A 12,607-nucleotide genomic window follows, 5' to 3' on the forward strand; every position below is an offset into this window, starting at 1 on the left:
GAGAAAGTTGCGGAGAGACTGACTGTATGGGGAACACTGGTGTTACAGAATAATGCAGATAATTCTGAAGAGGTACCAAGTCATTTCACATCGTAAAGTGTGTGCACAAATTATTCTAAATACTATTCTTACCCAGATGCTTAAAAAAAGGTAGGGGATGCAAATGTAAAAACTGTGTCTTCCAGCAAAAAGGGATGATGAACTGGTCCTGCTCTGAGCAAAAGGTTGGACTAGGTCACCTCTTGAAGCCTCTTCCAACTTGAGTGTATTCTGATTCTGTATATTATACAATTATTTTGTGTTATTTTTAAAGGCAACTCCACACAGTGGCATGGCTATCTGAATTCTATTAATAATTTATAAATCCTGCTGCATTATTATACCTCTAGTCCTACATATTTTCCAGTTCTTCCTTTAGTTACTTGGAAAAAATTTAAAAACTGTAGGTGTGGCTTTGCCACATACCAAAGTGGGTTGAAGCTTCACGGTTGACAGTACACATTACTGTCTTGCAACCACAGAAGAGAATTTTGTTAACAGTTGTTTTAGGGAGTTATTCTGGGCAAGGGAAGGAAGAACAAAGGGAGAAGAGTGGATATTTTCAAAACTCCTGTGAGAGCTAACAGACTATTTGGAGTACAGACATACTACAGCTATAGAATAGTTGCTATTTCTGTAAAGGATGCATATTTACAATAACTTTCTGTTCCCTTGCTTTTCAACTGGTTGTATCTTAGACTTGAGAATTGCTGCTTAAGATGTTCATAGAGCATTGCATAGTATTTTAAGGGAGTGGAAGCCTGAGGGTCACTGTCCATTACTGGCAACATTTTGACCAAACAAAACATTAACCTCTTCCTTCCCTGCAGCACAAAACACAAATGTTTATGACTAAGACCCTGGTGGAAATCCTTAAATTCCTGTTCAGCATTCAAAAAGGTAAGCTACAACTTAAAAATATTACATTTTGTTTCTAGATGGGGTCAGGAAGTAATTGTTTTTGTCCTCCAACAGACAATCCTCTGAAGAAAGATGAATGTGAAGCAAACCTAAAAATGTTTGAAACACTTGCTACCCTGCAGGTAGGTATCTTTATAGTTTCAAACTGCTTTTGATTTACTGTAGTTATTCCAATTGTTCTTATAACATGGATGATATTAAAAATTAATTGTATTTACAACTTACATGCAAAGGTTGTTTTTATTATTGACTTCTAAAGAGATTCTAAGGCTAATCTACCAATTTAAATAGTGCCTGGGAAAGTTCCCAATGACTAGAACTCACTTGTCTATTTAAACCAAAACATTAGATACTCCTCCAAAAGTCTTAATTGCTAACATTTCAAAGATTTCATGATAGAGTACTGTAATATGTTATTAAGGTCTTACTATGATTTGTAAACTTAAATTATTTAATACAGCATTTGGGCACGCAGCATCCTTCAGGTTTTTTTTATTTTGTTTACCTACTGCCTAGCAAAATTCTCTAATTTATTACGTAAATCAGTAATTGGTAGAAACTAGTAAAGTCAACTTCATACTGAAAGTATTCCTCTAAGAATGAAACAAGAAATAAAAACATTTTAACAAAAAAAAAAACCCAACGTTTTTAAAGGAAGCTACATGAATACAAATATATAATCTTATTTTTTTGTTGCAGGAAGATTTTGATATCTTTCTCTCAGTGAAAGAATTTAGGAATCCTTCATTGATGTCTAGGCTTCTTGAGAAGCACATAAAAGCTTATGAAACTGTCAGATCTCTGTCAAAGCCTAGGAGAGCGCAACCAATGAATTGTCATTCAGAAGATGGTAAAACCAAGAACCGTTCTACTGAATCAAGGTTGTATAGACTGGCTTTGCTCCTGCAAAGGTCAGAGCAAGAACTGGGAGAAAAACTGGCCTTGAGAGCACTAGATGCTGGAAAAGTTGAAGACGCTGTAAAAATATGCAGGTAGAACTGCAGAGGTTTTCAAGATTATAACTTTTAATGGGCTTTTCTGTACTATTTCTGAGACTTTGCAGAAGCAGATGTAGGGCAAAGGAAAGGGGTTTTTTTGTTTTAGTTTTTTTCCTAAAAATGAGTGTTTAAGCAATATGCTTATATTGCTTGTATGCAATATTGAGTGTAGAGTTAAGTTGTTGGCTCTGAAAATTGCCGTTGTTTTTTGCCATAACATGATTAATAAGTAAAAAGATTCCCTACAGTTTTATAGTGAGAGATAAGTAAGGCACAATATTAAATAATCATAAGAGCTTCTCAACTTACACGGATAGAAGAAAACTATTGTACACTGACTATACATGCCACGTCATGGTTTCTAGCTGGTCTCTGCCTCATGCTTAGGTTGTCAGATAATTTAAACTTACTACCACCTCCCCGCAAAAGAGATCAGATGGAAATGTTAAATACATTTCTTATTATTGACATGTTCTATGTGCTTCGGTATATCTAAGGTAAACTCCATTGTATTTTTTCACTTCAGTCACAGAGGTTTCAGTTGCAGTGAGTCATATAGGTGAAATAAGTAAGAGAGAATTAAATAATTAGAACAGAATGTGGCCTTAAGTAAAAGCCCTAAGGACTATTTTTTTTTTTTTTTTTTAATGTCCTTGGTTTTTTAATAGGGAGTTCTATGAAAATCACTGTAATGAAGAAACAGGGAAGCTGCTGTTTTCAGCATGTCAAAGGCTTTGTCATATGTTGGGAGCTGATGTTCCCATGATCACTCCTAAAGATATGAATCTTCCAGCAGTAATCTATGAAATGGCTTGCCAAGCAGCTACAATATGTAGTCCAGGTAATTACTATTATAACTTATTTGTGTTCATGTTGGGAGTCCAACTTTCCAAACAATATTTAATAAACATGAAAACAAAGTGAATTTCTATATATGCCTCTGTAAAAATAGGTGCTGCAAAAAATTGTTTCCTTTTAATAGGACATATGAATCTTCCATTCATAGTATGCTAATGATCTTAATATTTTTACAGATTTGCTATTAGATGCTCTAGAACTATGTAAATATACTTTGGCTGCCAAGGAAATTTACAGACAGTGCCAAATAGAAAATTATGGATTTACAGCAAAGGTATTTTCTGCTAATTTAAATATATTTTTTTAATATATGTAATGTTTTGATTGACTGAATAGTGTTCACTGTACATACATTTTTTTTCTCCCATTTCTCCAGCAATATTTAATCAGTTTGTTTAAAAAGCAAACAACAAAAACAAAACCTCACACAGCTCTACAAATAAAAATTTCCCTGAATATGTGTGTACTTCAGCGTAAAGAGTAAACTGATTTGAGTACTAAAAACAGTGCGGCTGTGGCACAAGCACAAGTAGCATTCTCCACTTACATTTCAGTATAATAAATCCTGCTAATGTGACTGAAAATATTAGTGATTTTAGTGAATAGCTGCTGCCAGGACTGCTAGAGAGGGTAGAGAGCTGACTTTCAAAAAGTTTTGTTTGTTTGTTTGTTTGTTTTTTAAATAGGTAAAATATGGCAGGGAGGGTTTGATTTTTAAATGCATGTATTATGTGAAGGCATTCCCAACAGTTTTGTAAAACTTTAAGATGGATCAAGTTCTTGAATAGCATCTTTGTTTTTTGTTCAGGTCAAGCAGTGCTTTAGGCTACTTGAAATGAATGGGCTCTTACAGTTTGAGTGGAATAGATCAAAGTGGCTAGGCAAGCATATTTATGCACTGAATGTTATTTTTCTAAAAAATTATCCATTTGAAAAATGTTTACTTATAGTATTTGGCCAAGATTGTTTATTAAAACCTCCATTAAATTAATTAAGAATGCATTTTGGCTGTACAACTAAATAACTGCAACATTAAAGAGAAATGTGGCCACTCTAAGTAGGAAATGTGTTTAATGCTACTGGCCATTTAACAAAAAGTAGCATAGTAGAATCCATTAGAAGCAATAAGAAGATTGTGTTCTATTCCTGTATTCGAAAACTGGAATCTCTTGCAAAACTTTGTTAGTAGACTTACTAGCTGTTCTTTTTATTGTGTGTACTTTTGACAATGTTCTTATTTAGACAACATCTTTTGGAGGAGATAAAGATCCTTATGAAGAGTGGACTTACGATGACTTCTTTAATGAAGATGGGATAGTTCTTGATCCACAGATAGCTCTTCCAGTTGCATATGAAACTATTTCTTCTCTTCTGCCTGTTTATGGTAAACTTGCTGTCCTGAACACCGAGTCAATACACAACCTGTATTTCATACTGATTTTTATCTAGGAATATAAATACTTCAGCACGTGTGTGCAAACTATCACTTCAAGTCTCAATTAGACAAACTCATGGAATAAATATCTATTGGGGGAGGTACAGAATGTAAAGATGACTGGTTTTTGTTCTGGTTCAGGAATAATCTGAATGATGAATACCTGAAGACATGGAGAATGCTCTGGAGAAGTGTTACTATAAACTTGCCCTGTTCTTATGATCTTCTCTAGACATCTTCTGGTAGCCACTAATGGAGACAGGATTTTATCAAGATGAATTTCAGCTTACTCTAAAATGATTGTCCTTGTGTTATATACCATTATAGATACACACAACTTTTTGAAAATTTCAAGTATTATAAACAGAACTCTACAGCATTGTAGGTGCTGCAAAAAGACACTTTCAGCTCTCTAAAAAAAGCACTGAATATTTTAGAATTATTTATTTTTAATACTTCTTGATGTAAATGCTTTCTTTCCTAAAGTGTCATTGGTGTATTAAAAAAGCATGTAACTGCAAATACTGTTGCACAGTGCTAAATCTACCTATAAAGGATACGCTTATTTGATTGATTTGAATAGATTTATTACCTTCACAGATGAAGTGTTTATGTTGACTGTCTTATCAGGACAAAGGGATTTGCACACGAAGTAGTTACTGCAAACTGTTGGTTTGTATTCCTTTGTGTGTTTGAAAAGATATTCCCTCCTATAAAATAACTTCTGATTAGGCACAGTAAAAAATAGCAGTCCTGGCTCTTAGATTTCATGTGTATTTATTTTATGTACTGTCCCTGAAGTATAGTATTTTTAAGGTATTTCCAGACTTAATAGTGTTGCTGAGATCTTGGCACGCTGCTGATGTGTATTTGTCTGTCTTTCAGAGAACAAGCTGTATCCTTTGGACTCTACAAGCCTGGCAAACTGTGCATTTATCAAAGGTATCATGATGGCAGATTCACTACACTAAAAGCATAAACCAGACCACTAGAAAACATGAGGTTTAAATTAAACCTACACAAGCATGACTAACATAGTTTTTTAAATAGATGCCTAGATGTTTTACTTAAAGCCATATTCTAGGGGGATAGCTTGGTTCAGCACAGAAGACACCAGTCTGGATGGTAATTGCTACCATTCAGCCATGTGATTTTGGGCATGTTGTCAAAGCCTGTACTTCAGAAGTTCTACCACTATGAGCTAGGATCCATTAGAGCCTTTCCAAGAAGACGACCAACTTCTGTTTTTTGAACTAAAATGCGAGTCTGTATTAAATTAAAAGTCCTGAAAATTTAAGATTTCAAAGGGAGCTAATGCTGATCTTGTGTCATAACTTTAATGAAGAAAAAGAGAAACTGCTCTGATATTAATTTCAAGAACAATATGCTTAATGTAAATACGCTATTTTCTGGGGTTGTTTGTTTTCAAAATATATCACAGGACAGAACCTTCTACTACCAGCTAGAACTCCCATCTGTGCAGTGCTACAGAACCTCATGGAGTGCAGTCAGTGCGAGTTAGCTTTGCGGCTAATAGTCTGTTCATTTGGATCCTGTCTTCAGCATGGTGTATCAAATAACATGGATTTGTCCCTGGGTGAAAAGGTATGGCAAGGACAATGCTGAATTTTGCTGAGAGTAAATCTTAGAAGTATACCAACTATTAGCAAGTTTAGAGTAGTTATATAAGAATTTGACAGGTATGGGAGAGGCTATCACCATGACCTTTTAAAAACTACTATTACTTGATCAGATGTTGAGTCATTTTGTGAAAGGAGCTGGTAGTTTCTTCCCTATTTTTCATGGTCCTCTGTTTCTCTTTGCAAAGTATGTTCAGAACTAATCTTCTAGTCTCTGCAGGGAGGCCAGGAATAAACTGAATGTTAGTAACGGTTTATTATGTTCTTTCACATTGTTTTATCATTGGTTAGTATGGGAAAAGTTGCAAGTAGAATATTCAAGAAACACTCCTCAGTTCAAAAGCACTGGGAAACAAAAATTCTTTTTCTGGCTAGAAGAGATTTTTATAAGACCTTAAGTAAATTTGAAAATGCAATTACTATAGTACCTCCTATTATGCTATAAATGACAAGAGAAGTTGAAGGCTTGGAATTTATTTTTAACTGTATGCTGTCTTTTTTTTTTTTTTTTTAAAAATAGTTAATTATAAATGACAAGAGAAGTTGAAGGCTTGGAATTTATTTTTAACTGTATGCTGTCTTTTTTTTTTTTTTTTTAATAATAGCTACATGAAGGCAATATGCTAGCTGAAACCAAAAGCTTTCTCATTGCTCTGAAACAGAAGTGTACTTCAGTAATTATGACCACTATCCTGACCTTACTACACAAGGTAAGAACGCTCTGAAAAAGGTAAGAGTGAGCCCCTTTCTTCTGCTCTATCAAGAAAGGGACTACCCTTCCTATTGCAGAAGCCCATTCTGAAATTGTCACGTGGCCAAATGCCACAAAACCCTCACATTCTGGAAAAAATCACACGCCTTGGAAAGCCGTACAGAAGGTGAAGGGAAGTACTGACAGTATTGCAGTGGTGGGAAGGGATTGGGTTCCACAGCCTCATGTCTCAATACCAGAATGGGGCAAGGGTGGGCTGGATGGCTTGACAGCATTGGCCTCTGCAGTCCTAGCTGCCTTGCTTCCTACCACAGCTGGAGCATGTGTTTCTGAACAGACACCACCTTGCTGGCAGCCACATGTTGTAGTCCTGGCATATTTGACTTACTCTTACAGACTCTGGCTCTTCGATCATACACTAGTTGCTCTGCCTGAAAAGTTATGTACAGTGGGAGCTTCATCTTTGTAGGATCCTTTAAGGACTCCTAAATTATAATAATGACCTTTATGATCTGTAGGTATTCTCTATCTCATTTTCAATCCTGGTTTCATTTTAGATTTGTAGACTTCTAGTTGAGGGGAGTTTTTAAAAAATATTTGCAAAACCTGCAATATACCATCTTCTAAGGCAATTTAAACCAAGGGAAGTTACTTTTAGACTGGCTTCAGTATATTTAGATTTTAAGTTCTAAAACCTGAAATGCATTTTCATTTTTTTTTTCCTTCTAATTTAGAGACCCGATACACCTCTAAATTACAGAGTACTTTTTATGTGTTATACTTTACACAGAGACCAATTAAAATAAATTCCTAAAGTTTATAACTAATTTCTTTTTTTCTCCCCCCTCCCTCCCCTCCCCCCAACACAGGTGTTCAACTGTCGTCTCATAGACCAAAACCTGGCATTGGGATATTGCACGATTTTGCCCAAGGAAGATATGTTCAATAAGCTGTGGCACGTCATAAACAATACATGGCAAAATTACAGAAAAGTTTTGGTAAATTCACAAGGCAACGTATTTCTTCAGCAAACAGAGAATGTTAAAGAGTTTCTTTTAAAAAAAGACATCAGCAATATCATATGGAAGTGCAATGGTTTGCCATTATTAAGGATGTAGGTGTTTGAACAAGTTTTTCATTTAGGGCGCCACTGAGAGAGAAGCTACCTCTCTACCACAGCGTAAGATTGTGCACAGGCGGTTGCTGTGAGTAGTTAGCATGATGTAAGTCCAAGCATTAGGTTACCTCATCATGACTTATTCCAAAGCTTGAAATTGTTTATTTCAGGTCCCATCATAACTCATACCTACATTATATTTTGGAGAAATTGTTCTCTGGTAGCAGTTGTCAAGAATGGAATGAATAAATAAATACGTCTATTAAAATATAAAGGAAGATGGGAAATAAAGCATAACAAAGAAATGGGCAGGGAGAGTGACATAAATTTGGAGAAAAGATGATGTCTAAAAAAAACCTTTTGTATTAATTTCACTAGTACAATACTAACAAAATATTTTTGAGAAAGAAACTCCATTTTGAAGTAGCTTTGAACTACCAATTCAGGAGGTGGGGTAATCCTGATACTACCTTCTGTGAGGTTTGTTTTCATTTTACACAGTTGTGTGATCATCCATGAATTGTTTTAAATTTCTCTGAGGATTTAGACCTTAGGATTCCCAATTTTCAGATTATTTATTATACTTGTATTCTTCCCTTCTCACTCCTTTTAGGCAGTAGCTCTGGTTGGAGCACAGCTTGCTAACCAATGTGGTGAAACAGAAGAAAAAAAAAAATTCCAAGAATTGGTTACTGATGCAGAATGGGGTATCCTGCTTGGTAAATTTGGTGTAAGTTTTATTTATTTATTTATTTATTTTAGGGTTTTATTAACTGATTAAATGTCAGTATATTCTGAGAGGTATTGTGATTTTTAGACAGATTTCCCATTCAAATGTAAGGAAAGCTGGGGGTTTGTTTTATTTTTAATTTTTCATCCTGCTTGTCTGCTTAAATAAACCTCAGAAACTGAGAAATGCAATAATTGAGAGTGCTATAAAAGAACTTTTAAGTGCTTAAGTATTATTTGGCACAGGGCATAGTAAGCAAACGCACTGCTTTTTCCTGCTCTGAAAATCTCTAGATTGAAACAAAAGAAAACGTAAAAGGTTAACTATATAAGGAATTAGTCTTGATATTGTCTAAAAGACTTCTTTGGGAAGAAGATAAAATGTTTATTTACCTGTAGATTTCTTTCGAGACCGTATTTAGACAACCACCAATAAGGAAGAAGGAACTCATAAGAACACTGGTACAAAATCCAAAAGTAGACACAGATCTCATATTGAATTACTGCAGGTAATAATTGAAGCAAATCAACTGTGTTTAATTGTTGTTGTAATAATAACCATGCTGTAATAATAACCATGAAATCTATTTTAGTTTAAATACATCCTAATTAATGTAATATGCAAATTGTTCTTTTTTTTTTTTTAAGTATTAATCAGGATGCATACTGGTCTCCTAGTGAATTTATTCATAAAGAAATAAGCACCTTGACGACACCAAAAGTCACAGATAAAATAATATTCTGTCCTTTTCTAGTACTTTCATGCTGGACAGTGATGCCGCACTGCAGCTTTGCATTGAAACACTTCTTCTCCAGAATGCTAACACAAATCATGTTGAAGATGACTCTGCAGAATACAGTGAGAAGCAACCTCATTCCACATTACTAGCTAGAGCACTAGAAATAATTCCTCTACTGAAAAGCACGAAAGACCTGGTCACTAGCCTCAGTGGAATATTGTACAAGGTAAAAAATAATAATAATAAAAAAAGACAAAACAAAAACACAACACGCCAAAACAAGCAAAAAGAATCCCTGAAGTATGCATCTAGTCTCAAATGTCACTTGAATGACAGATTGATAATGCCACAGAAATTTGAAAAGGTTATTTTTTTCCGATTTTGCTAAGAATGTAATGTTAAGTTTCAGTTTTCTACTTCTCTAGGAAAAAAAAATATAGAACAACATATCTGATTTTCTTTAAAGACAGGTAGAGTCTTTCTTTTCAACTTCCCTTAGAAAACAACCAGAAAATAATCAAACAAAAAAGTGACTTCTAAAAATCATAGCACACTGGAAATATTTCGAAGCATTACATTAAAAATAGATAGGGGCAAAAAAATTTATATCTTGTTTTTTTCTGTTTGGTTGGGTTTTGGTTTTGGAGGAGTGGTTTTGTTGGGGGTTTTTTGTGGGTTTTTTTCTTTTCATCACTTCATGTTTGGTCTTTCTGCAATATTCTGACTTTTTTTTAGGATTTAGGACTATGAAGTGGAAGTCTTGTTTTAGAGAAGTAGATCACGATGCTTATACTGTTTCTTCAGTGTTATGTCAATATAGTTGGTGTTAAAATTGGAAAAGTTAACTCACTTGTATGTTTTTATAAGACAAATCATATAAGATCTTATAAAATAGATCATTATTTTGAACAGCTTGATCCGTATGACTATGAAACTATTGAAATTGTCCTGAAAGTGATACAAAATGCTGATGAAAAGAACATAAGTATCCAGCTGAATCAGGTATGTCCTAATATGTTGCTGTTACTTTACTAATGGCAACTGTATTCTGTTTTGTCTATTGATTAGTGTAGTTATTCAAGAGTCTGAAATTAATTGAATTATTCTATCTACACAGCTCTCATTCAGAAAATAGCATTCAAGAAATAGTGATCTCTAGCTGTTTCTCAGCAATGGCTCATAGCAGGGATAAAAACTCTACAGATATGTACCAACTCTGCCAAAACAACGTATGCCTCCAAGACTTTGGCATGTTTACTGGTGGGGCGGGGAGAAATATAGTAGTCTTGTGGATTTTTTGCTTTTTCCTTGCTTTTTTGCTTTTTCTTTTTTTTTTCTTTTTCCCCCACCAGGCTTTGAGCCTCCTCAAACATCTGGAATCTTACAAAAGAATTTCTCCGCCTGTGGACCTAGAACACCAATATGTTTTAGAGCATGTGATTCCCTTATCTCCAGCTGCTCAAACCAGACTGCCCTTTCATCTGATATTCTTTAGAACTGCACAATGTTTCTGGAACATTATATGTACGTTCAGTATTTTTTATTACTAGATATACATATGATTCCTTTTCTCTGCTATCTGTGAACGTTAAAGTTCTACAGTATACATTATATATTAATTGTATTTCTTTATTAATGCAGTTTTCATCGCAAGTACTTCTGAAAGTAGTTGTGTTCCCAAATTGCTACTGGTAAGGTAACTGGCTTTCAGTGGAGCTAAGATGATATATACAATACAGAATTCTGTCCTCAAATTCTTTTCTTAGGACCTCTCAAAGAGCAAAGTAACCCATGTATCCCACGTCCCAGGCCAGTGTGACTAATTAAGATTATATTCTTTCTCTCCCAATGGAGTTCTGCATCTAACAATAAACTGAAAGTGCTTAATTTCATAGAGAAAGCTGCAAGTGGAGTGTGATACCATCATAGACAGCTCTCTTCTTCCTTTCAGCTGCAGAGCTCAGTGAGGAATCCTTCCCAACACTTCTGTTGATTTCCAAACTAATGAAGGTAAAGTAGCATCTTGAAAGGATTTATTTCACAATTATTTTTCCCACACAAAAAAGAGCTTTCGTCTTTCTTTTGCGTGATTTTGGCCTCACTATAGAACTGACAATTCTTAATCTACTTTAATGTTTTTCTAGGTTTCACTGGATACCTTGCACATGTCTGCAACTCGACATGTCTTTGAAAAAAATTTGAAACCAAAAATATTTGAAATGAGAAATACTGGATATACATCAGTTGTTAACAAGGAAACAACTAAAACTGTGCAGACAATTCAGTCATATCTGCTGTCTATAATTAATCCAGAGTGGGCTGTAGCTATTGCTCACAAGATTGCACAAGAATTTCCAACAGGTAAAGTGCATACGTGATGACTTGAGGGGTTAAGTAATGGGAGAAGAATAGGTTTGAGAAAAGAAAAGCTAGCCTGTAACCAAACATTTTTTTTCCTGGATAAAACCTGGGGAAGTTTGAGAATAAAAATGCATTTGTCTCCTACATCCCATTTTGAACAGTAGGCTAGAACAACAGCCATTTTATAACACAGCATCGCTATTAAATCCTTTTTTCTCTCTTTTTAAGCCATGTTGTCTTGCTTAAAGTTTCTGCATGTTCATACCATCTTCAGACAAGTTTTCCAGCAAAGGCAAATATTTCAGCCAAATTTAAGCTAGTGTCTCTATTGTCTGAATCCAAATAGATAATTTTTTTTTTCTCTTTAGGTACAAGAGCTTTCCCAATACTTTAAATATCTTCTAAAATTTTTTTTTTAGTTGTCTGAAATAAAATGGGTATTCTGTATACTGTAGAAAGGATTCATGAAAACTTACTTTATTTACTTCCTTCCTCCCCTTTTTATCCTTTAAAAAAGGTCCTGACCAGATTCAGGCATTGAAATTCTGTCTCTATCTAGCTGAGAAATGGCTAAAGAATACTACAGCTAAGGTAATGGTAAACTGCTTGCAAAACACTTGTTTTACAGTCGGGTACTTATGTTAGTGTTTTGTCTTTTGCTGTTTTGGATAGTGGTGTGTAAATTGTACCTGAACCAACCCTAACATGGGAAGTACTTTCTTTTGGGGAAGTGACTGTGTAAGTGACCCCTCAGAAGAACCCTCTCTGTCCAGGAACATTCTCCTGTTCACAAACCTAGCAAAAATTAGGCTTACCGTTCTTGGAGGTTGGACAAAAAATATTTTGGGAATGGACAGTTTTAAGGAAGAATAATTTGTTCTTTCTCGTGTTGTGTGCATTTTTCTTGCTGCAGGAGAATGAGTTGGAATCTGTTCCAGCTGTTAGATCAATAGCATTATTAACTTTTGCTTTGAGTTCCAAGACATTTTAGCTATTTGTAGTAGTACATATAAAGAAAGTCTGCTTTGACTTGATTCTCAGGCTCATTTTTACATGG

The 12,607-nt window shown here is 34.7% G+C and overlaps 1 protein-coding gene across 1 annotated transcript in view; it reads left to right on the forward strand.

The window, feature by feature from the left end:
• Positions 1 to 12,607, forward strand: part of KNTC1 (kinetochore associated 1) — a 40,069-nt gene that overhangs the window by 16,718 nt on the left and 10,744 nt on the right. Inside the window, exons 30-48 of the mRNA XM_009321199.1 lie at positions 1 to 72; positions 870 to 939; positions 1,015 to 1,082; positions 1,660 to 1,952; positions 2,627 to 2,799; positions 2,993 to 3,090; positions 4,059 to 4,200; positions 5,137 to 5,193; positions 5,693 to 5,856; positions 6,497 to 6,601; positions 7,473 to 7,601; positions 8,334 to 8,450; positions 8,849 to 8,958; positions 9,205 to 9,415; positions 10,102 to 10,191; positions 10,542 to 10,713; positions 11,141 to 11,199; positions 11,334 to 11,550; positions 12,068 to 12,141. The exon at positions 1 to 72 is cut by the window's left edge and continues 42 nt beyond it. Of these exons, the coding sequence (XP_009319474.1) occupies positions 1 to 72; positions 870 to 939; positions 1,015 to 1,082; positions 1,660 to 1,952; positions 2,627 to 2,799; positions 2,993 to 3,090; positions 4,059 to 4,200; positions 5,137 to 5,193; positions 5,693 to 5,856; positions 6,497 to 6,601; positions 7,473 to 7,601; positions 8,334 to 8,450; positions 8,849 to 8,958; positions 9,205 to 9,415; positions 10,102 to 10,191; positions 10,542 to 10,713; positions 11,141 to 11,199; positions 11,334 to 11,550; positions 12,068 to 12,141 (2,421 nt within the window). The remainder of the gene's footprint in view (positions 73 to 869; positions 940 to 1,014; positions 1,083 to 1,659; positions 1,953 to 2,626; positions 2,800 to 2,992; positions 3,091 to 4,058; positions 4,201 to 5,136; positions 5,194 to 5,692; positions 5,857 to 6,496; positions 6,602 to 7,472; positions 7,602 to 8,333; positions 8,451 to 8,848; positions 8,959 to 9,204; positions 9,416 to 10,101; positions 10,192 to 10,541; positions 10,714 to 11,140; positions 11,200 to 11,333; positions 11,551 to 12,067; positions 12,142 to 12,607) is intronic.

The sequence above is a fragment of the Pygoscelis adeliae genome, unplaced genomic scaffold, assembly GCF_000699105.1.
Source record: "Pygoscelis adeliae isolate BGI_AS28 unplaced genomic scaffold, ASM69910v1 Scaffold93, whole genome shotgun sequence".
NCBI classification, from domain to species: domain Eukaryota; kingdom Metazoa; phylum Chordata; class Aves; order Sphenisciformes; family Spheniscidae; genus Pygoscelis; species Pygoscelis adeliae.